At 42.0% G+C, this 21,483-nt stretch overlaps 1 protein-coding gene across 1 annotated transcript; it reads right to left on the bottom strand.

The window, feature by feature from the left end:
- Positions 1-1,843: 1,843 nt before the first annotated feature.
- On the bottom strand, positions 1,844-20,161 carry gnl3l (G protein nucleolar 3 like). Its single transcript, XM_021569748.3, has 15 exons — positions 19,911-20,161; positions 19,770-19,810; positions 19,126-19,230; positions 18,882-18,998; positions 18,696-18,779; positions 18,354-18,489; positions 18,148-18,251; positions 17,823-17,967; positions 11,579-11,666; positions 11,318-11,495; positions 11,085-11,227; positions 10,847-10,983; positions 10,587-10,753; positions 2,130-2,304; positions 1,844-1,932 (listed from the first exon to the last, which is right to left on the bottom strand). Exons 1-15 carry the CDS (start codon positions 19,924-19,926, stop codon positions 1,865-1,867), a joined length of 1,704 nt encoding a protein of 567 aa, XP_021425423.2. The 5' UTR covers positions 19,927-20,161; the 3' UTR covers positions 1,844-1,864.
- Between the last annotated feature and the right edge of the window lie 1,322 nt (positions 20,162-21,483).

The raw sequence follows: 21,483 nt of genomic DNA, 5'->3' as shown, positions 1-21,483 counted from the left end.
CAACATCATCACCTATGTGCACAAACTCACCATAACTGGATCAGACAGGACTGGCAAAAAGTGCTCTTCACTGACAAGTCGCGGTTTCGTCTCACCAGGGGTGATGGTCGGATTTGCGTTTATCGTCGAAGGAATGAGCGTTACACCGAGGCCTGTACTCTGGAGTGGGATCGACTTGGAGGTGGAGGGTCCGTCATGGTCTGGGACAGTGTGTCACAGCATCATCGGACTGAGCTTGTCGTCATTGCAGGCAATCTCAATGCTCTGTGTTACAGGGAAGACATCCTCCTCCCTCATGAGGAACCCTTCCTGCAGGCTCATCCTGACATGACCATCCAGCATGACAATTCCACCAGCCATACTGCTCGTTCTGTGCGTGATTTCCTGCAAGACAGAAATGACAGTGTTCTGCCATGGCCAGCGATGAGCCCAGATCTCAATCCCATTGAGCACGTCTGGGACCTGTTGGATCAGAAGGTAAGGGCTAGGGCCATTCCCCCCAGAAATGTCTGGGAATTTGCAGGTGCCTTGGTGGAAGAATGGGGTAACATCTCACAGCAAGAATTGGCCAATCTGGTGCGGTCCATGAGGAGGAGATGCATTGCAGTACTTAACGCAGCTGGTGGCCACACCAGATACTGACTGTTACTTTTGATTTTGACCCCCCCCCCCCCCCCCCCCCCCCCCCCTTTGTTCAGGGACACATTATTCCATTTCTGTTAGTCACTTGTCTGTGGAACTTGTTCAGTTTATGTCCCAGTTGTTGAATCTTATGTTCATACAAATATTTACACGTTACTTTTGCTGAAAATAAATGCAGTTGACAGTGAGAGGTCATTTCATTTTTAGAAATGGAAGTTTAGAAAGAGAAAGTCAGCGCGTCACAGTGACCCAAACAACAATCTCACTCGGTGCAAAAAGTGGATTTAATATGATTCTGAATATTTCTTTGTTATCGGAATCAATGCTACAACAAGAAGAAGTTAAGACACCGGTTTGTTCCAAATCGAGAATGAAGAAAGTATTGTCATGTAAAGGTGTGTCGAAATATTAGAACCAAATGCATGACCTTAGAGACCAACTTTAGATTTGCCGCTGAGGTTCCAGTTCACATGGCTACTAATATGTAATTTAAATAAATATTAGATTTGACCTAATCTAGATCTAGGTTTCTAATTGAACTGCTTAATTATAAAAACTAGATTAGTTAATCTAAGGTTAAATCTCTATGACTATGATTAGTGACACGTGTCATAATGGATTCACCATAGCAATATGTTCTAATTCTATGGAAACAAACCAACACTGGTCATTGCTAGTTAGCAAAGTGAGTTTTCACTTCAGGCTAAGGATGAAATTAATTGCACTTTGCTGTCAAATAAGTTAGCTGGCTAGCTGAGTTTAACAAACATAAACCACAGGAGATAAAATTGTTAAATCACACCAAAAATAAAAGCATATACACTAATATTTGCTGAATTTAAACCTTCTCCAGTGGTAGTTTAGATTATACTAATTTAACATTAGTAAAATTGTTTTTAAAACAATGGAGCAACAATATTACATTTTATCCTGGTTTAAAGTCAAAATGTAATCTAATCCTTCTAAAGTTAAGTGGGAGTAATTTAAAAATAGGATTAAAGTTTGGTGCAACAAGATTAATAAATAAACTGGGTTTAATAAAGGTTTAAGAGTTAATCCATGTTGGTACAACCCACCCTCAGTCTTGATATGTAAATGCTGATATACGTTATTGCACATCATGCCTACCACTAGGGGATGTTGTGAATAAGGTTGATGATACTGACTGAACAGAACTAAATAAATAAAAAAAAACACCCCGTTTTAGATTACCTTTTATTTTTCATATATCTGAAAATGCAAAGTTCATTGCCGTCGTCAGGCTGTCTGAGAGTTTGGTAGCAATTTTGTCTGAAAAGAAAATAGTGAGAAAGGAGAAATTGTATAAACTCACAGATCAACATATCAATTACAGAAGTAATGGTAGAATAAAAACACCAAAACCATATTGAAGTTAAAAACCTCAAGGTAACAAAATATGGTCGTCAAGTGATCTACAAACCAAGGATTTATACAACAAATTGTTTGTTTTAAAACGTAAGACATACCAGCTCTTTTCTGTTGCTTCTTCCTCTTCTTCCCAGCAGCCACGAGTGCTTGGCCCTGCTGAAGAGGGTCTACATTCCAGATATCCTTTAAATCGAGGGTCCTGGGGGCAGCAGCATCAACTGAACCACCAGTCTTTGCCCTTGGTGCTTTTATCTCCACAGTCATAGGTCCAAACTAGTGTTAAAAAAAAAAAAAAAAAGACAAGATGTACAAAACACTGATACCACCTTCCTAATATCGAATTCACCTGGTCAGTATGTCATGGAATGAGCAGGTGTTCTCAAATGTTTTGTACACTTAAGATGAAAGTCCTTTGATGAATTGCATTTAAGTGGAACTCAGCAAAAGTCATAATAACACTGTAAAACTGGTATCATCTGGGTTGTGTTAAGTAGTCATGAAAATGGGGAGTTGCTTCAGGGACATTGGCAACTAAGTTTAAAGCTTTAATTTTTTTAAACTTTTCTTACTTCCTGCTTTGGAATGGATGTGTCAATGTGTACAGTCGTGGCCAAAACGTTTTGAGAATGACAAATATACATTTTCAAAGTCTGCTGCCTCAATTTGTATGATGGCAATTTGTATATACTCCAGAATGTTATGAAGAGTGATCAGATGAATTGTAAAGTCCCTCTTTGCCATGCAAATGAACTGAATCTCAAAAAAACATCCCCACTGCATTTCAGCCCTGCCACAAAAGGACCAGCTGACATCATGTCAGTGATTCTCTCGTTAACACAAGTGTGAGTGTTGACGAGGACAAGGCTGGAGATCACTATGTCATGCTGATTGAGTTCGAATAACAGACTGGGAAGCTTTAAAAGGAGGGTGGTGCTTGGAATCATTGTTCTTCCTCTGTCAACCATGCTTACTTGCAAGGGAAAATGTGCCGTCATCATTGCTTTGCACAAAAAGGGCTTCACAGGCAAGGATATTGCTGCAAGTAAGATTGCACCTAAATCAACCATCAACTATTGAAAAAGCGACAGTCCCAGGTGATATATTATCGATTATATATTCTAAAAACAACCTGAGGATGGATTATAAAAACGTTTGACATGTTTCTGTGGACATTACGGATACTATTTGGAATTTGTCTGTGATGTGGTGACCGCTCGAGCCTGTGGATTTCTGAAGATAACATGCCAACCAAATGGGGGTATTTTGGATATAAAAATAATCTTTATGGAACAAAAGAAACATTTGTGTAAGTAACTGGGAGTCTCGTGAGTGCAAACAGCCGAAGATCAAAGGTAAGCGATTTAATCTATTGCTGTTCTGACTTTCGTGACCAATCTACTTGGCTGCTAGTGTTTAATATTTTGTCTACTGAGAGATGTTCTTACATAAACGCTTGTTATGCTTTCGCCGAAAAGCTGAATTGAAATCTGACACACCAGGTTGATTAACAACAAGCTAAGCTGTGTTTTGCTAAATTGCACTTGTGATTTCATGAAAATTAAATATTTTTAGTAATTTAATTTGAATTAGGTGCGCTGCAATTCAGTGGGTGTTGATGAAAATGATCCCACTAAAGGGATGGGTGCATCAAGAAGTTAACCCACTGTTTCTAGGCCGTCATTGAAAATAAGAATTTGTTCTTAACTTGCCTTGTTAAATAAACTTGTTTTTTTTAAGTATAATTGAGTGCACACTGTGTACACATGTATATTACATACAGTACCAGTCAAAAGTTGACACACCTACTCATTCCAGGGGTTCTTTTTTTTTTTTTTTTTTACTATTTTCTACATTGTAGAATAGTGAAAACATGGTATCATGTTGTAACGAAAATCTTTATTTTTAGATTCTTCAAAGTAACCAACCGCCTTGTTGACAGCTTTGCACACTCTTGGCATTCTCTCAACCAGCTTCATGAGGTACTCACCTGGAACGCATTTCAATTGACAGGTGTGCCTTGCTAAAAGGAAATTGGTGGAATTTTTCCTTCTTCATGCATTCGAGCCAATCAGTTGTGACAAGGAGGGGTGGTATACAGAAGATAGGGCTATTTGGTAAAATACCAAGTCCATAAGAAGAACAGCTCAAATAAGCAAAGAGAAACAGTCCATCATTACTTTAAGACATGAAGTTCAGTCAATACAGAAAACTTCAAGTTTCTTCAAGTGCAGTCGCAAAAACTATGCTATGATGAAACTGCCTCTCATGAGGACCGCCACATGAAAGAGTTACCTCTGCTGCAGTTCATTAGTTACCAGCCTCAGAAATTGCAGCCCAAATAAATGCTTCAGAGTTCGAGTAACAGACATCTCGACATCAACTTCAGAGGAGTGCGTGAGTCAGGCCTTCATGGTTGAACTGCTGCAAAGAAACCACTACTGAAGGCCACCAAAAATAAGAGATGTGCTTGGGCCAAGAAACACGAGCAATGGACATTAGACCGGTGGAAATCTGTCCTTTGGTCTGAGTCCAAATGAGATTTTTGGTTCCAACCGCTGTGTTTTTGAGACGCTGAACGGAGGATCTCTGCATGTGTTGTTCCCACCGTGAAGCATGGACGTGGTGGTGTTATGGTGCTTTGCTGGCGACACTGATTTATTTAGAATTCAAGGCACACTTAGCCAGCATGGCTACCACAGCATTCTCCTGCAATTCACCATCCCATCTGATTTGTGCAGTGGGACTATCATTTGTTTTTCAACAGGACAATGACCCAACACATCTCCAGGCTGTGTACGGGCTATTTGTCCAAGAAGGAGAGTGATGGAGTACTTCATCATATGACCTGGCCTCCACAGTCACCCAACCTTAACCCAATTGAGATGGTTTGGGATGAGTTGGACCGCAGAGTGAAGGAAAAGCAGCCAACAAGTGCTCAGCATATGTGGGAACTCCTTCAAGACTGTTGGAAAAACATTCCAGGTGAAGCTGGTTGAGAGAAAGCCAAGAGTGTGCAAAGCTGTCAAAGGCAAAGGGTGGCCACTTTGATGAACATAAAATACACTGCTCAAAAAAATTAAGGGAACACTAAAATAACACATCCTAGATCTGAATGAATAAATATTCTTATTAAATACTTTTTTCTTTACATAGTTGAATGTGCTGACAAAATCACACAAATTATCAATGGAAATCAAATTTATCAACCCATGGAGGTCTGGATTTGGAGTCACACTCAAAATTAAAGTGGAAAACCACACTACAGGCTGATCCAACTTTGATTTAATGTCCTTAAAACAAGTCAAAATGAGGCTCAGTAGTGAGTGTGGCCTCCACGTGCCTGTATGACCTCCCTACAACGCCTGGGCATGCTCCTGATGAGGTGGCGGATGGTCTCCCGAGGGATCTCCTCCTAGACCTGGACTAAAGCATCCGCCAACTCCTGGACAGTCTGTGGTGCAACGGATGGAGCGAGACATGATGTCCCAGATGTGCTCAATAGGATTCAGGTCTGGGGAACGGGCGGGCCAGTCCATAGCATCAATGCCTTTCTCTTGCAGGAACTGCTGACACACTCCAGCCACATGAGGTCTAGCATTGTCTTGCATGGTGGTTGTATGGTCTCACAAGGGGTCTGAGGATCTCATCTCGGTATCTAATGGCAGTCAGGCTACCTCTGGCGAGTACACGGAGGGCTGTGCGGCCCCCAAAAGAAATGCCACCCCACACCATGACTGATCCACCGCCAAACCGGTCATGCTGGAGGATGTTGCAGGCAGCAGAACGTTCTCCACGGCGTCTGTCCACATGTGCTCAGTTTTTTGGGTTAACTGCCTGTTCAGGGGCAGAACGACAGATTTGTACCGTGTCAGCTTGGGGGTTTGAACTTGCAACCTTCCGGTTACTAGTCCAACGCTCGAACCACTAGGCTACCCTGCCGCTCAGTGTGAACCTGCTTTCATCAGTGAAGAGCACAGGGCGCCAGTGGCGAATTTGCCAATCTTGGTGTTCTCTGGCAAATGCCAAACGTCCTGCACGGTGTTGGGCTGCAAGCACAACCCCCACCTGTGGACGTCGGGCCCTCATACCACCCTCATGGAGTCTGTTTCTGACCGTTTGAGCAGACACATGCACATTTGTGGCCTGCTGGAGGTCATTTTGCAGGGCTCTGGCAGTGCTCCTCCTTGCACAAAGGCGGAGGTAGCGGTCCTTCTGCTGGGTTGTTGCCCTCCTACGACCTCCTCCACGTCTCCTGATGTACTGGCCTGTCTCCTGGTAGCGCCTCCATGCTCTGGACACTACGCTGACAGACACAGCAAACCTTCTTGCCACAGCTCGCATTGATGTGCCATCCTGGATGAGCTGCACTACCTGAGCCACTTGTGTGGGTTGTAGACTCAGTCTCATGCTACCACTAGAGTGAAAGCACCGCCAGCATTCAAAAGTGACCAAAACATCAGCCAGGAAGCATAGGAACTGAGAAGTGGTCTGTGGTTATCACCTGCAGAACCATTCCTTTACTGGGGGTGTCTTGCTAAATGCCTATAATTTCCACCTGTTGTCTATTCCATTTGCACAACAGCATGTGACATTTATTGTCAGTGTTGCTTCCTAAGTGGACAGTTTTATTTCACAGAAGTGTGATTTACTTGGAGTTACATTGTGTTGCTTAAGTGTTCCCTTTATTTTTTTGAGCAGTGTATATTTTGATTTGTTGAACACTTTTGGTTACTACATGATTCCATGTGTTATTTCATAGTTTTTGATGTCTTCACTATTATCCTACAATGTAGAAAATAGTAAAAATGTAAGAAATCCTTGAATGAGTAGGCGTGTCCAAACTTTTGACTGGTACTGTATGTGGTGGAATCCACTGGTCATAAAAAAGTATGGAAAAGTGTGTGTTGGTGAAAACAAGTAAAAATGATTCAAAAAGGTTTGTTGTTTGCCTTCCTCCTCCCTGGGCCTGCTGTTTCAACATAGCACCAATAACCTGTCTGTCTCCAGCTTTTCTCGCACTCTTGACCCTGTGTAGTGTGTGAAACTAATGTCTTGCGGGAACATGCAAAATGGTATTTCAACACATTGTAAAAATGCTGTATTTTACCACACCCTACCCCATCCAGGTATAAATTAGGGAAGGGAGACAACAAATAAATAGCTTTGCATGTGTGGCTCCTTACCACAATCAATCAGTATGGCAAACATTCTCTGCTCAGAGAGCCTTAGAAATAGTTTTTGCAGAGAGAGAAGACTTCGGAAAACAAAGAATTTTCAGAATTTGAGGATCATGTCACTGTCAATTCAGAGTCTGACAGTAATTTGAAAGAAGAGGGAGAGCTTGACCCAGTAGGAGAAATATGGATGTCAAAAACTTGTGAAATTGAATGGTCTTCTTGCCCAAGTAATGAGACATGGCTGCCAATGTGATAAGGATGCAACCAGGGCCAACGCAGCGGTTACTTATGTGCAGGACATAAAGTCTTTTGAACTGGTCATCCCAGACGCCATCCGGAAACCCATTCTGAACTGCACTAATTTGGAGAGAAGGTGTGCTTTTGGAGAGAGATGGAAGTAGATGGACCCAACTAATTTAAATTCATACTTTGGGGTTCTTATCTTTGCTGGTGTTTTCAGATTAGAGGTCTACCGATTAATTAGGGCTGATTTCAAGTTATAACAATCGGTAATCTGTATTTTTGGGCACCGATTTGCCGTTTTTTTTTTTTTACACCTTTAACTTGGAACGTCAGTTTAGAACACATTCTTATTTTCAATGACGGCCTAGGAACATTGACAACATAACAATGTAACAGCAATATTTAGACTTAGGAATGCCATCCGTTAGATAAAGTACAGAACGGTTCCGTATCTCACTGACAGAATAAACGTTTTGTTTTCGAAATGATAGTTTCCGGATTCTAACATTTTAATGACCAAAGGCTTGTATTTCTGTGTGTTATTATGTTATAATTAAGTCTATGATTTGATAGAGCAGTCTGACTGAGCGATGGTAGGCACCAGCAGACTCGTAAGCATTCATTCAAACAGCACTTTTGTGCGTTTTGCCAGCAGCTCTTCGCTGTGCTACAAACATTGAGTTGTTTATGACTTCAAGCCGATCAACTCCTGAGATTAGGCTGGTGTAACCGATGTGAAATGGCTAGCTAGTTAGCGGGGTGACCGCTAATAGCGTTTTGAAACGTCACTCGCTCTGAGACTTGGAGTAGTTGTAGCTCTGCAAAGGTAACGCTGCTTAGAGGGTGGCTGTTGTCGTTGTGTTCCAGGTTCGAGCCCAGGGAGGAGCGAGGAGAGGGACAAAAGCTATACTGTTACACTGGCAATACTAAAGTGCATATAAGAACATCCAATAGTCAAAGGTTAATGAAATACAAATGACAGAGAAATAGTCCTATAATAACTACAACCTAAAACTTCTTACCTGGGAATATTGACGACTTATGTTAAAAGAAACCACCAGCTTTCATATGTTCTCATGTTCTGAGCAAGGAACTTAAACGTTAGCTTTCTTACATGGCACATATTGCACTTTTACTTTCTTCTCCAACACTTTGTTTTTGCATTATTTAAACCAAATTGAACATGTTTCATTATTTAGTTGAGGCTAAATTGATTTTATTGATGTATTATATCAAGTTAAAATAAGTGTTCATTCAGTATTGTTGTAATTGTCATTAGTACAAATACATTTGAAAAAAAATAATGGGGGAAAAAAAAAATTGACCGATTAATTGGTATCGGCTTTTTTTGGTCCTCCAATAATCGGTATCTGCGTTGAAAAATCAGTCGGTCGACCTCTATTTCAGATCTAATGGAGAATCCCTGTGGGATGCAGAAACTGGCAGAGAGCTTTTCAGTGCAACGATGTCTCTGGAAAACATCCACATTATTTCCAGGATTATCCGCTTATTATCCGAGACACCAGACCAGCCCGGCGGCAGAGAGACAAGCTATCTGCAATTAGGTGAGTGTGGGACAAGTGAGTGGACCGCCTTCCCCTGTTTTACAACTCTGGGCCCAACGTTACTGTTGATGAGCAGCTTTTGCCATTTAGGGGCCGCTGCCCCTTCAGGCAGTACATACTGTATAAACCCACAAAATATGGAATCAAGATCCAGGCTGCCTGTGATGCTGCTTCATCATATGCGTGGAACATGCAAGTGTAAACAAGGAAGCCAGGCGGAGGAGCCCCTGAGATTAATCAGGGGATGCAAGTTGTCCTGAACTTGACACAGGAACTCCGTGGCCACAACATCACATTCGCTAACTTTTTTTTTATTTTATACTTCGCACAAGCTGGGACAGGAGCACTTGACAATGTTAGGAACAGTACAAAAAAAACAAGCCAAAGCTCCCACCTCAGCTGGTGAACACACAGAACAGGCCTATCAATTCCTCTAAATTTGTGTTCACAAACGACACGTCCCTAGTCTCCTACGTACCAACGGCAGGTAAAAGGGTGGTACTCATGAGTACGCTGCATAGGGATGGGAGAATCTGTGTCCAGGAACATCAAAAAACACAAATCATAATGGATTACAATGCCACAAAAGGAGGGGAGGACAATTTAGACAAGCTGGTGACTGGCTACAACTGTGATATTCTTCAACATCTTGGCGTGGAACGCATTTGTCATCTGGATGGCGTTGAACCCAGATTGGAACAGAGGGAAGAAGACGGCTCTTTCTAGAAGAGCTGGGCAAGGCATTGGTGAGACCTCAAATCCAGAGGCGGCAGCAGATCCCAAGGACCCCAGCTTATGCAGCCATCATGAGGGGGATTCAGGAGGAGGATGCTTGTTGCCCGCCTCGCAAAACCAACAAAGCCAATACCGAAAGTAAGTGATGTTGTTGAATGTGTATGTCTCTCCTACCTTGGCCTGCTGTAACTATGTATGTGAGTGTGTGTGAAATGTTAGTAAAATTCCTGAACTAAGTGTTTTCATCATTCTAGGTTGCAGCTGGTGGCAACAAGAAGCGCTGCGATGTGTGTGGACCCAAGAAGGACAGGAAGACAGTACACAGGCATCAAGTGCAAGAAATACATTTGCAACACACACACAGTAGAGAACTCTGTCCCTCATGTGGTGTGTAGACCGGCCTTAATGTGTGTTCAATGGGGCTCATTTATCATTTACATAAAATAGAGTATGTAAAATGTATCCTTCCAAATTGTTCAGTTCAAACCAATAAACATCAAGTGATGAAAACATGATTTTTCTACCCGTCTTGATTATAATTGATTTGTTTACAAAAATAAATATGATCTAGCAGAGGTAAATGGCAAATATTAACCATGTATCAGATATAACCATGTATGCTGTCTATATTGCTTGTAATTGATAAGTCAACATCTAAGTATTAAGTATTTGTACGGCATTGTTTTCAAAACCCAATAATGTAGTGAGTCCAACAGACCCGCGAACATTAGGTGAATAACAAAAACATGACCACCACACAAGAGTTAAGAACTAAAAGGTCTAAAAAAAGTACCACCGAATCAGTTTAACTTGTCAAGTAAAAGCACTGCAATACCTCTGGGTCCTGATCATCATCCATGGATTCAGTTTCATCCTTGGACTCAACCCCATCCAAAGCTCCACCTTCCATTTCCAGGTCACAAGGTGGTTCTTCTTGACCACCCTGAGTCATCCCAGCAGTTGCCATGCAGAAACCCATTTGGACATCAGTGCAAGACGACACTACAAGAAAAACAAACATTTAGCACACTCTTTTTATCCCAACATAACTTTTTCAATTACTAGGTAACTGTCAAATGTGTGCGTGTATCCTACCAGCTAGCACTTCCTGGTTTCCCTTCTCTAGTTCCTCCCAGTCGAAAGCTTTGCCCATCTCTGCCACAATCTCAGCACTGATATGAGTGGGAAGAGTGTGCGTCTCCGGAGGGTGTGTAAAGTAGCTGATCCTACCCCTGCATGAAAGTAAATGAAACAGAATAATGGGACTTTAGGTAGGGAAGGTGTTGCTTTGAAAACCTCAGATGTAATAAATGTTTTTGCAGTTTTCACCCACCCTGTCCAGTCCATTAGGACACTCTTTGCCGCCTTGTCATTATCAGGCAGTCCTCCCTTCCTCAACTTGCCCTGTCGCTGTGCCAACAAAGCCAGGAATTCGAGAGCTGTGTGGAAGTCTGGAACACCATAGTGTTCCATGATCTATTGAAAAATTAAATGAAATATGAGAAAATGGACGTAACATCTGTCACATCATTGCAGTGAATATGCCGTTAAATAATCTTTGGGTACCTGTGTCTTATTGCAGCGTCTTAAGATGGCTTCGACTGGAGGTAGAGGGTCTACAAGCTGCTCAATCTTTACACAATTCCGAAGGATCATGGCCGCGTCAGTCGTCGAGGTTGCCATTACAATGCCGGGACAATCTAAAAGCTTGATGTGCTTGTCCAAGTGTATTTCCTGAAGGCACCTAAAAGCCATCATACAGGTCAGTCACGCAAGGAAAGAACATGTAGACCTAGACATAAATAAAGCCAAAAGCGTTGTACTTACTTGGTTACACCGGGTGTGGCTCCAACATTGCATGCACGTGCCCGCTTCAAACTGTTTATCAGACTGCTCTTTCCAACATTGGGAAAGCCTGAAAAAAAGAAACCATTCAAAATATTGCATAACTTCAAACCTTTGCCCAATTTGAAAAGTCTGGAATGATGTGGCCAAGATCCTTCAAAATTGTGTGAAGATTGAGCAGATAGCCTAGTGCTTAGGAGCGTTGGGCCAGTAAGTGAAATTTTGCTGGTTCGAATCCCCGAGTCGACTAGGTGAAGAAATGTTTTTTTTTTTAAAGTGCAGTTGAGCAAGGCACTGAACCCTAATTGCTTCTGTATCAATAAGTGCATTGACGACGTCGTCACCACAGTGATTGCACGTACATACCCCAACCAGAAGCCATGGATTTCCAGGCAACCCTCACACTGATCTAAAGGTAGAGCTGCCGCTTTCAAGGACCGGGACTAACCCGGAAGCTTATAAGAAATCCTGCTATGCCCTGTGATGAACCATCAAACAGGCAAAGCGTCAACACAGGAATAAAATAGAATCATACTACACCGGCTCTGACGCTCGCCGGATGTGGCAGGGCTACAAAGAAAAACACATCCGAGAGCTGCCCAGTGACACGAGCCTACTAGATGAGCTAAATAACTTCTATGCTCGTTTCGAGGCAAGTAACACCGGAACATGCATGAGAGCGTCAGTTGTTCCCAGGCGACTGTATGATCACGCTCACCACAGGCGATGTGAGTAAGACCTTTAAAAAGGTCAACATTCACAAGGCCGCAGGGCCAGACGGAGTACCAGGACGTGTGCACCAAGCATGCGCTGACCAACTTGCAAGTGTCTTCACTGACATTTCAAACCTCTCCCTGTCGGAGTCTGTTATACCAGCATGTTTCAAGCAGACCACCACAGTCCCTATGCCCAAGAACATGAAGTTAGCCTGCCTAAATGACTACAGACCCGTAGCACTCACAACAGTAGCCATGAAATGCTTTGAAAGGCTGGTCATGGCTCACATCAACACCATTATCCCAAAAACCCTAGACCCACTCCAATTTGCATACTACACCAACAGATCCACAAGTTATGCAATCACTATTGCACTCCACAATGCCCTTTCACACCTGAACAAAAGGAACAATTATGTAAGAATGCTGTTCATTGACTACAGCTCAGCGTTCAACACCATAGTGCCCTCAAAGCTCATCACTAAGCTAAAGACCCTGGGACGAAACACCTCCCTCTGCAACTGGATCCTGGACTTCCTGATGGGCAGGCACCAGGTGGTAAGGGTAGATAACACATCTGCCACACTGATCCTCAACACGTGGGTCCCTCAGGGGTGCATGCTCAGCCCCCCTCCTGTACTCCCTGTTCACTCATGACTGCACGGCCAAGCACGACTCCGACACCATCATTAAATTTGCTGATGACACAAGTGGTAGGCCTGACCACCGACAACCGCCTATAGGGAGGTCGTCAGAGACCTGACCGTGTCGTGCAAGGACAACAACCTCTCCCTCAACATGATCAAGAAGAGGACAGGGCTCCAGTGGAGCAGGTTGCGAGCTTCAAGTTCCTTGGCATCCACATCATCAACAAAGTAACATGGTCCAAACACACCAAGACAGTCGTGAAGAGGAAAAGATTTGGCATGGGTCCTCAGATCCTCAAAAGGTTCTACAGCTGCACCATCGAGAGCATTGTGATGGGTTGCATCACTGCCTGGTATGGCAACTGCTCGGCCTCCGACCACGAGGGACTAGAGTAGAGGTCGACCGATTATTAATTTTCAAAACCGATACAGATAATTGGAGGTCAAAAAAAAACAGCACGCACCGATTAATCTGCCGATTTTTATATATATATATATAAAATAATGAATATAATACTGAATGAACAACCTGATGGGTCATTTCGCGTGACGTATTGACTGAAAGAAACTGATTTGAAGACAACAAGTAATGACATAATTGTGCACCAATGATTTGTCCGCCGTTTCGTTGATTGACTGTATTTTAACCTAATGACCACTGATCGTCTTGAAATCTAGCTGGGTAGATAGCCAATGAGCTGAGGTAAACGGCAATAGGTCATGTTTATGTGTTGCAAGACCAACCCATGTAGTAAGCTCCGGCATAGAGTGTAATTCGCTATTGAAGTTTCATACCGGAAGGAGCAACACATTACACACAGCGTTGTTTCGCATATTCAGCTGTTTAGATATCAATCATTATGGCGACTAAGTCAGGTAAAGCGAAATCTAAGTCTAGATATACAGATGTACACAATTTTAGAATAAATTGATTGGGAAAGTGAGACAGATTGTTGTAGGACGATTCATTTAGCGATTCCCAAGTGGAGGAATATTTTTTGAACGGGAGAGGACATCGTTTTGGACTGGTAAGTTTTTCTCATGCTAATGCCCTTGTTTGAAATGAATAATCTAAAATATTAGCGATTTTTTTTTTTACATTTTAGAAGCAATATATAAACATGTAATGTCATGAAATGTGAGATGCACGTGTCTGCCGCCCCACCCCAACCCACATGAAATAGCCTATTTGAGGCTGTTGAGGGGAGGGCAGGCCCACAACAATGGCCAAAGTGAAATGGAGACAGTAGATACAGCTGGACTGTTGTAATATAATAAAGACAGTAGATCTAGCGGGTCTGTCATAATATATTCAACCTTATGTTCCCTGTACTCATAAATATAAATATATATATATTACCTATTGATACAGGGCTCATATGTGAAACTATTCTAACTGAACATTTTCTTTCACAGTGACACTGACTCTGAATGGCAGCCCCCAGTGCCAAGGTGTCCATCCCCCACTGAAGCTGGTTCATCCAGCTCCTGCCACAAGTGGTGTTCATCTGCCCAAATGTATTTCTCCAGGCATGGATGTGCCTCAGGGCCAAAAGGGCACAGCATGGAGGCGTCACTGTGTTCTTTGCAAAATTAAGTCCCCCTATCACCTGCGCCACATGCTTGGTGACCCTCTGCTTTACAGCAGAAAGAGACTACTATGGCACCTGGCATCAGCAGCACAATATTGTGTAGAGCTTTGGCAAAGTGGGCGGGGTTCTCATGCCTGTTTGGCCCTGTCCGGGGGTCTCATCAGATGGGGCCACAGTGTCTCCTGACCCCTCCTGTCTCAGCCTCCAGTATTTATGCTGCAGTAGTTTGTGTCGGGGGGCTAGGGTCAGTTTGTTATATCTGGAGTACTTCTCCTGTCCTATTCGGTGTCCTGTGTGAATTTAAGTGTGCTCTCTCTAATTCTCTCTCTTTCTCGGAGGACCTGAGCCCTAGGACCATGCGTCAGGACTACCTGGCATGATGACTCCTTGCTGTCCCTAGTCCACCTGGCCCTGCTGCTGTTCCAGTTTCAACTGTTCTGCCTGCGGCTATGGAACCCTAAACTGTTCATATTTACTCAAGGTGCTGTCCTGTTCCATCTTCTACAACTACTGTGATTATTATTATTTGACCCTGCTGGTCATCTACGAACGTTTGAAAATCTCGGCCATGTTCTGTTATAAATCTCCACCCGGCACAGCCAGAAGAGGACTGGCCACCCCTCATAGCCTGGTTCCTCTCTAGGTTTTGGCCTTTCTAGGGAGTTTTTCCTAGCCACCGTGCTTCTACACCTGCATTGCTTGCTGTTTGGGGTTTTAGGCTGGGTTTCTGTACAGCACTTTGAGATATTAGCTGATGTACGAAGGGCTATATAAATACATTTGATTTGATAGAGGACTGAGGGTCTTCCAAATATTGAAAGTGTGTAAATAGTTAGCCATGTTATTTTGTAAATTTATATATTTCTTTCTTCATATTCCCCCCCCCCCCCCATATTTTTTCTCTCCATTTTTTTTGGGGGGGGGGGGGGGGGGTGTTAGAATACCATTTTGTATATAGTTATTTGTCTCAAAATGTATACCTTCACCAATTTGGCCACTTGGGTACATTTGGGCTACTTGTGTGGGACACCTGGGTGACTTCATGATAAATGTCATGTAGCACACTCATTTTGGAAGTTATCAATCTGAAACTTTGCACAAGTACTGTTGCCCTCTTATGTTTTTCACTGAAATTGTCCCCATCATCCTACCTGAATGTTTGTTTTATCTTATTCATTTTAAAGATAATACAATGAACAAAAGCATACGTTTTTTATTTTTGTATTATCTAAACCAGATCTATTGTGTTATATTCTCCTACATTCCATTCACATTTACACAAACTTCAGTGTTTCCTTTCAAATGGTACCAAGAATATGCATATCCTTGATTCTGTGCCTGAGCTACAGGCTGTTAGATTTTGATGTCTTTCAGGCGGAAATTGAAAAAAAGAAGAGGGGGGGGGTAGCTCGAAGAGATTAATATAATACATAAAATCTATTTAGTCTCAACTAAATAATGGAACATGTTCAATTTGGTTTAAATAATGTACAAACAGTGTTGAAGAAGCAAAAGTGCAATATGTGCCATGTAAAAAAGCAAACATTTAAGTTCCTTGCTCAGAACATGAGAACATATGAAAGCTGGTGGTTCTATATTCCCAGTTCTTCAATACTCCCAGTTAAGAACTTTTAGGTTGGAGTTATTATAGGAGTAGAGAAAAGTCTACTATCTCTCTATACCATTTGTATTTCATATACCTTTGACTATTGGATGTTCTAATAGGCACTTTAGTATTGCCAGCCTAATCTCAGGAGTTGATAGGCTTGAAATTATAAACAGCGCAGTGAAGCAAGCATTGCTAAGAGCAGCTGGAAAACCCAGTAAAGTTTGAATGAATGCTTATGAGCCTGCTGCCGCCTAACACCGCTCAGACTGCTCTATCAAATCATAGACTTAATTATAATATAAACACAGAAATACAAGCCGTTGGTCATTAATATGGTAAAATATCATTTCAATTTTTTTATTTTTTTATTCTTTCAGTAAAATATGAAACGGGAGGCAACCAAGTCTAAATATTGCGGTTACATTGCACAACCTTTAATGTTAAGTCATAATCATTTAAAATTCTGGCAAATTAGTTTGCAAAGAGCCAGGCGGCCCAAACTGTTGCATATAACCTGACTCTGCGTGCAACGAACGCAATAGAAATGACAATTTCCCTAGTTAATATTGCCTGCTAACATTTATTTTAACTAAATATGCAGGTTTAAATTTTTTTTACTTCTGTCTATTGATTTTAAGAAAGGCATTGATGCTTATGGTTAGGTACATTCGTGCAACGATTGTGCTTTTTTTGCAAATGCGCTTTTGTTAAAACATCCCCCGTTTGGCGAAGTAGGCTGTGATTCGATGATAAATTAAAAGGCACCACATTGATTATATACAACGCAGGACAAGCTAGTTAACCTATAAATATCATCAACCATGTGTATTTAACTAGTGATTATGTGAAGATTGATTGTTTTTTAATAAGATAGGTTTAATGCTAGCGAGCAACTTACCTTGGCTCCTTGCTGCACTCGCATAACAGGTGGTCAGCCTGCCACGCAGTTTCCCCGTGAAATTCAATGTAATCGGCGTCCAAAAATGCAGATTACCGATTGTTATGAAAACTTGAAATCGGTCCTAACTAATCAGTCGACCTCTACTACAGAGGGTAGTGTGTATGGCCCAGTACATCACCGGGGCCAAGATTCCTGCCATCCAGGACCTCTATACCAGGCAGTGTCAGAAGAAGGCCCTACATTTTTTTGTCAAAGACTCCAGCCACCCTAGTCAAAGACTGTTCTCTCTGCTGCCGCACGGCAAGCGGTACCGGAGAGCTAAGTCTAGGTCCAAGAGGCTTCTAAACAGCTTCTACCCCTAAGCCATAAGGATCATGAACAGCTAATCAAATGGCTACCCAGACTATTTGCATTACCACCCCACCCTTCTACGATGCTGCTACTCTGTTAATTATCTATGCATAGTCATTTTAATAATTCTATCTATATGTACATATTACCTCAATACCGGTACCCCCTGTATATAGCCCGCTATTGTTATTTACTGCTGCTCTTTAAGGATTTGTTATACTTACCTCTTACTTTTTGGCAGGTATTTACTTAAATCTGCATTGTTGGTTAAGGGCTTTTAAAGTAATTATTTCACTTTAAAGTCTACACCGGTTGTATTCGGCGCATGTGACAAATACATTTTGATTTGAAGAAGCTCTGGATAACAGCGTCTGTTAAATGACTAAAATGTACATTTAAAATGTACCCACCAACCACACCAACAGTGATGGCTGTCTTAATGTCCAGGTTGCGGCAGTAGTTCCCCAAAAGTTTCATCAGGCATTCTGCACCCACACAGGCACTGCTACCTAGGAGCTCAGCAGTGGCCTGGGTAACAGGTACATTGCTTCGCTTCTGCAAATTGAAAACACAAGTATAGTTACTAGACCCTAACTGAAAAAAGTTTCAGTTTATCTAGTACATAGATCCTTATTGCTTAACAGCAAAATATAAATATTTTATGTAACTTAAATTAATTTCAGTAAACTATCCTGTCCATGTTCTACATATGCTGTTCTGAATAGTCTGACTCACCAAATTCTTGTTCTGTTGTTGCGTTGAGGCTTTGAAAGCCACAGTGGGAAATTCATTGCGAAGATACTTGATCCATTTCTCCACAATCTCCTTGGACACCAGGTCTAAGAGTACAGTGGAAAGACATGTTTGTCAGTTAAAGATAATATGGCACAATGGTTTCTAATGTATAAAACTATGCATATTAATGAATCTCTCACACTCACCAATCTTGTTAAGCACCAGGACTATTTTCTTGTCAGTGCCACTCTGAATTACAGCCTGCTCCACCTGAGGACAACGGCAGCCAATAGGGTCACGGGCATCCAGAACCTCCAGAATCACATCAGAGGCCTCAACCACCTTTTATACAGAACAGGGAATACAACACATTGTTATAATATCAATTATAAGCACTACACACATGTAACCTTCTCTAAAAGATCAGCTTACTTGTACAGAAATGTAATGTAAATAAATGGGTATCACTCAAGTGCAATACTGCAAATTGTTACACACGTGCTACTGTGCACACTCACAGACTATTGCACTAGATAAAGAAAAGTTACCTTTTTGAATTCCCTGTAGTACGCCTTTCTTGAATTCTCATTTTCAAAATTGACATGCTTCTCTAAATTCTGCATCTCAGTTTCCTGCAATCAGAAAACACAAAAACACTAATGACAAGCTCTCTCATTTAATGATAAAAACAGCATTGGGAAAGCTCTTTCTATAACCTACACTAGTTAAATTACCCTCTGCTCAAACTCTCTTTGTCGCTCTAGAACATCTCTCTGAAAACCATCCAGACTTCTCCTCTTCATCTGCTCCCGTTCTCTTGACAACCTCTGCTTTTCTTGGAGCTCCTGAAGCTGACCATGGCAAAGAGAGCAACACATTTTAAATACCTATAAATCAATTGCCAATCCAGAAGAATTGTGCTATTGTCATGACATAAATTAACAGTTGTAATAAAAATAAATGTGTATCATGGTTCACCCTTTTCTTCCGGATTTCTTCTGGTTTTCCATACTCTTTGGGATGGCGTGCAATGGACAGCTCCGAATGCATTTTCCCTCCTTGAGTCTGTTGTCCATCTTTCCCCTTCAATTTAAATTAAATAACCAGTGAGATATGGCCACCGACGTTAACATAACATAAGTAGCTAAACTATAGTTATACTGCCTTGTTCAGGGGCAGAACGAGAGATTTCTACATTGTCAGCTCGGGGACTCGTTCCTGTAACCCGCCCCGTCTACTTCACACCGAGTCGGACAAAGGTATTATATTGGGCTGCAGAGACCTTTCTCAGGTCATTTACTATGTTTTTGTCAAAAGCTGAGTTTTTCTGAAGTTGTAGCAATCGATGTTGTACGCCAAAATGGGGTCAGCTGCCTGGCAGATTTGTCCAAAGTGGTTACAACAGGCTAGCTAGTCGCCGCAATTAGCATCATTGTGTATTGCTACTATGCTCACCAGCGACGCAAGTGAAATTCAAATTATATTGTATTCAACATTATGGCTTGCGCACTGTTCTAAAATATAATCTATTGCAAATTGTTCGACTATGACTAACATGTTGTTGTTTATAACGTTACAATCTAGCTAACGTTCCGAGTAGCAAGCAGGCTAGCTAAACATACCTTTTGTTTTCCTTGGAAAAGTACTTTCGCTCGCTTTTGTTCTGCAAAACCCACAACAACAAAATAAGTTACATCAACCTAGCTACAATGTTGATTAAATGTTTAAACTATCAAAGTCAAATAACACATGTATTTACGCACTTCTGGCCTTCGACATGATTCCACATGTGGAGTGGTTGGTGATGGATTGCGCGGATCTGACGTCAAATCACTAAATCAGGTTAACACTCTTCAAAATAAAAGCTTCAGCAAAGACAAATACGCATGCAGCTGCAGATTACTAGCCCTGAAACCGAACGTCTGCGATGCGAATTTGTTTTTCAGCTTCTTCTGCATCTTCTTCTGTGGGGGTTTAAGGCAGACTACACCCTATGAGGTGTGTTGCCGCCACCTGCTGAGTGGGGTGAAAACTGGGAAACTTTATCGCAAAAAGGGGGGCACATACTAATTTAAAAAACGTAAACAAAAATGCTCAGCCTTTTTTTAAAAAATGTACTCAGATCCTTACACAGGCTCTGGGGCCTTGTGAAGGGGGAACATAGTTAGTCAGTTTTCCCTGCAATGTTTAAAAATATATATATTATTATTCGTTTGGCCAGAACAATCTATCCCTTGGGCAATACAAACAACAACATTAACCTTCTTTAACACCTTCATTCTCAGGCTGCAGGGCATCCACTGCATCAGCTATTTGCACCTCCTCTGCAAAGGAGACATGCGTGGCAGACCTTGATCCTTGCAACTACTCAGAAGCTCTGAATCCCACCACAAATGCAGCACAATGTTGTTCTTCTTCTTGATGAGGTTTAACGGCAGTTGGCATCCAAATCAAATCACATTTTATTGGTCAAATACACATGGTTAGCAGGTTTTCAGTCCAAGATGGCGTAGCAGTGCAGACGTGTTTTGTTCGTCCTCTCGTGTACTTTTGTATTTTTTTTTGTACGTAGTCTTTTTTGTATACATTTCAATTTTATTTTCAATCTCTTCTCCAAACGGGGAGGAGTTGCAATCTACTGCAGAGAGAGCCTGCAAAGTTTGTTCATACTTTCCAGGTCTATACCCAAACAGTTTCAACTTCTAATTTTAAAAATTAACCTCTCCAGAAATAAGTCTGTCACTGCTGCCGCCTGCTATCGACCCCCCTCCGCTCCCAGCTGTGCCCTGGACACCATTTGTGAATTCATCACCCCCCATCTAGCTTCAGAGTTCATTCTGTTAGGTGACCTAAACTGGGATATGCTTAACACCCCGGCAGTCCTACAATCTAAGCTAGATAGCCTCAATCTCACACAAATCATCAAGGAACCCACCAGGTACAACCCTAAATCCGTAAACATGGGCACCCTCATAGACGTTATCCTGACCAACTTGCCCTCCAAATATACCTCCACTGTATTCAATCAGGATCTCAGCGATCACTGCTTCATTGCCTGTATCCGCTATGGGTCCGCGGTCAAACGACCACCAATAATCACTGTCAAACTCTCCCTAAAACACTTCTGCGAGCAGGCCTTTCTAATCGACCTGGCCCGGGTATCCTGGAAGGATATTGACCTCATCCCGTCAGTCGAGGATGCCTGGTCATTCTTTAATATCTTAGATAAGCATGCCCCGTTCAAAAAATGCAGAACTAAGAACATATATAGCCCTTGGTTCACTCCAGACCTGACTGCCCTTGACCAGCACAAAAATAACCTGTGGCGGACTGCCA

This window comes from Oncorhynchus mykiss, chromosome 17, assembly GCF_057628025.1.
Source record: "Oncorhynchus mykiss isolate SJ-2025 chromosome 17, ASM5762802v1, whole genome shotgun sequence".
NCBI classification, from domain to species: Eukaryota; Metazoa; Chordata; class Actinopteri; order Salmoniformes; family Salmonidae; genus Oncorhynchus; species Oncorhynchus mykiss.
Note: the sequence above shows the minus strand (reverse complement) of the source record. Positions and strands in the feature narration are given on the sequence as shown.

Bases quoted from the DNA above. Each gene is read 5' to 3' on its own strand.
- gnl3l (XM_021569748.3), bottom strand. The intron at 18,780-18,881 runs GTAATTTAACTA...TTCTGATTGCAG, and splicing joins AAAGAGAGTTTGAGCAGAGG to GAAACTGAGATGCAGAATTT. The intron at 11,228-11,317 runs GTACCCAAAGAT...ATTTTTCAATAG, and splicing joins GACGCTGCAATAAGACACAG to ATCATGGAACACTATGGTGT.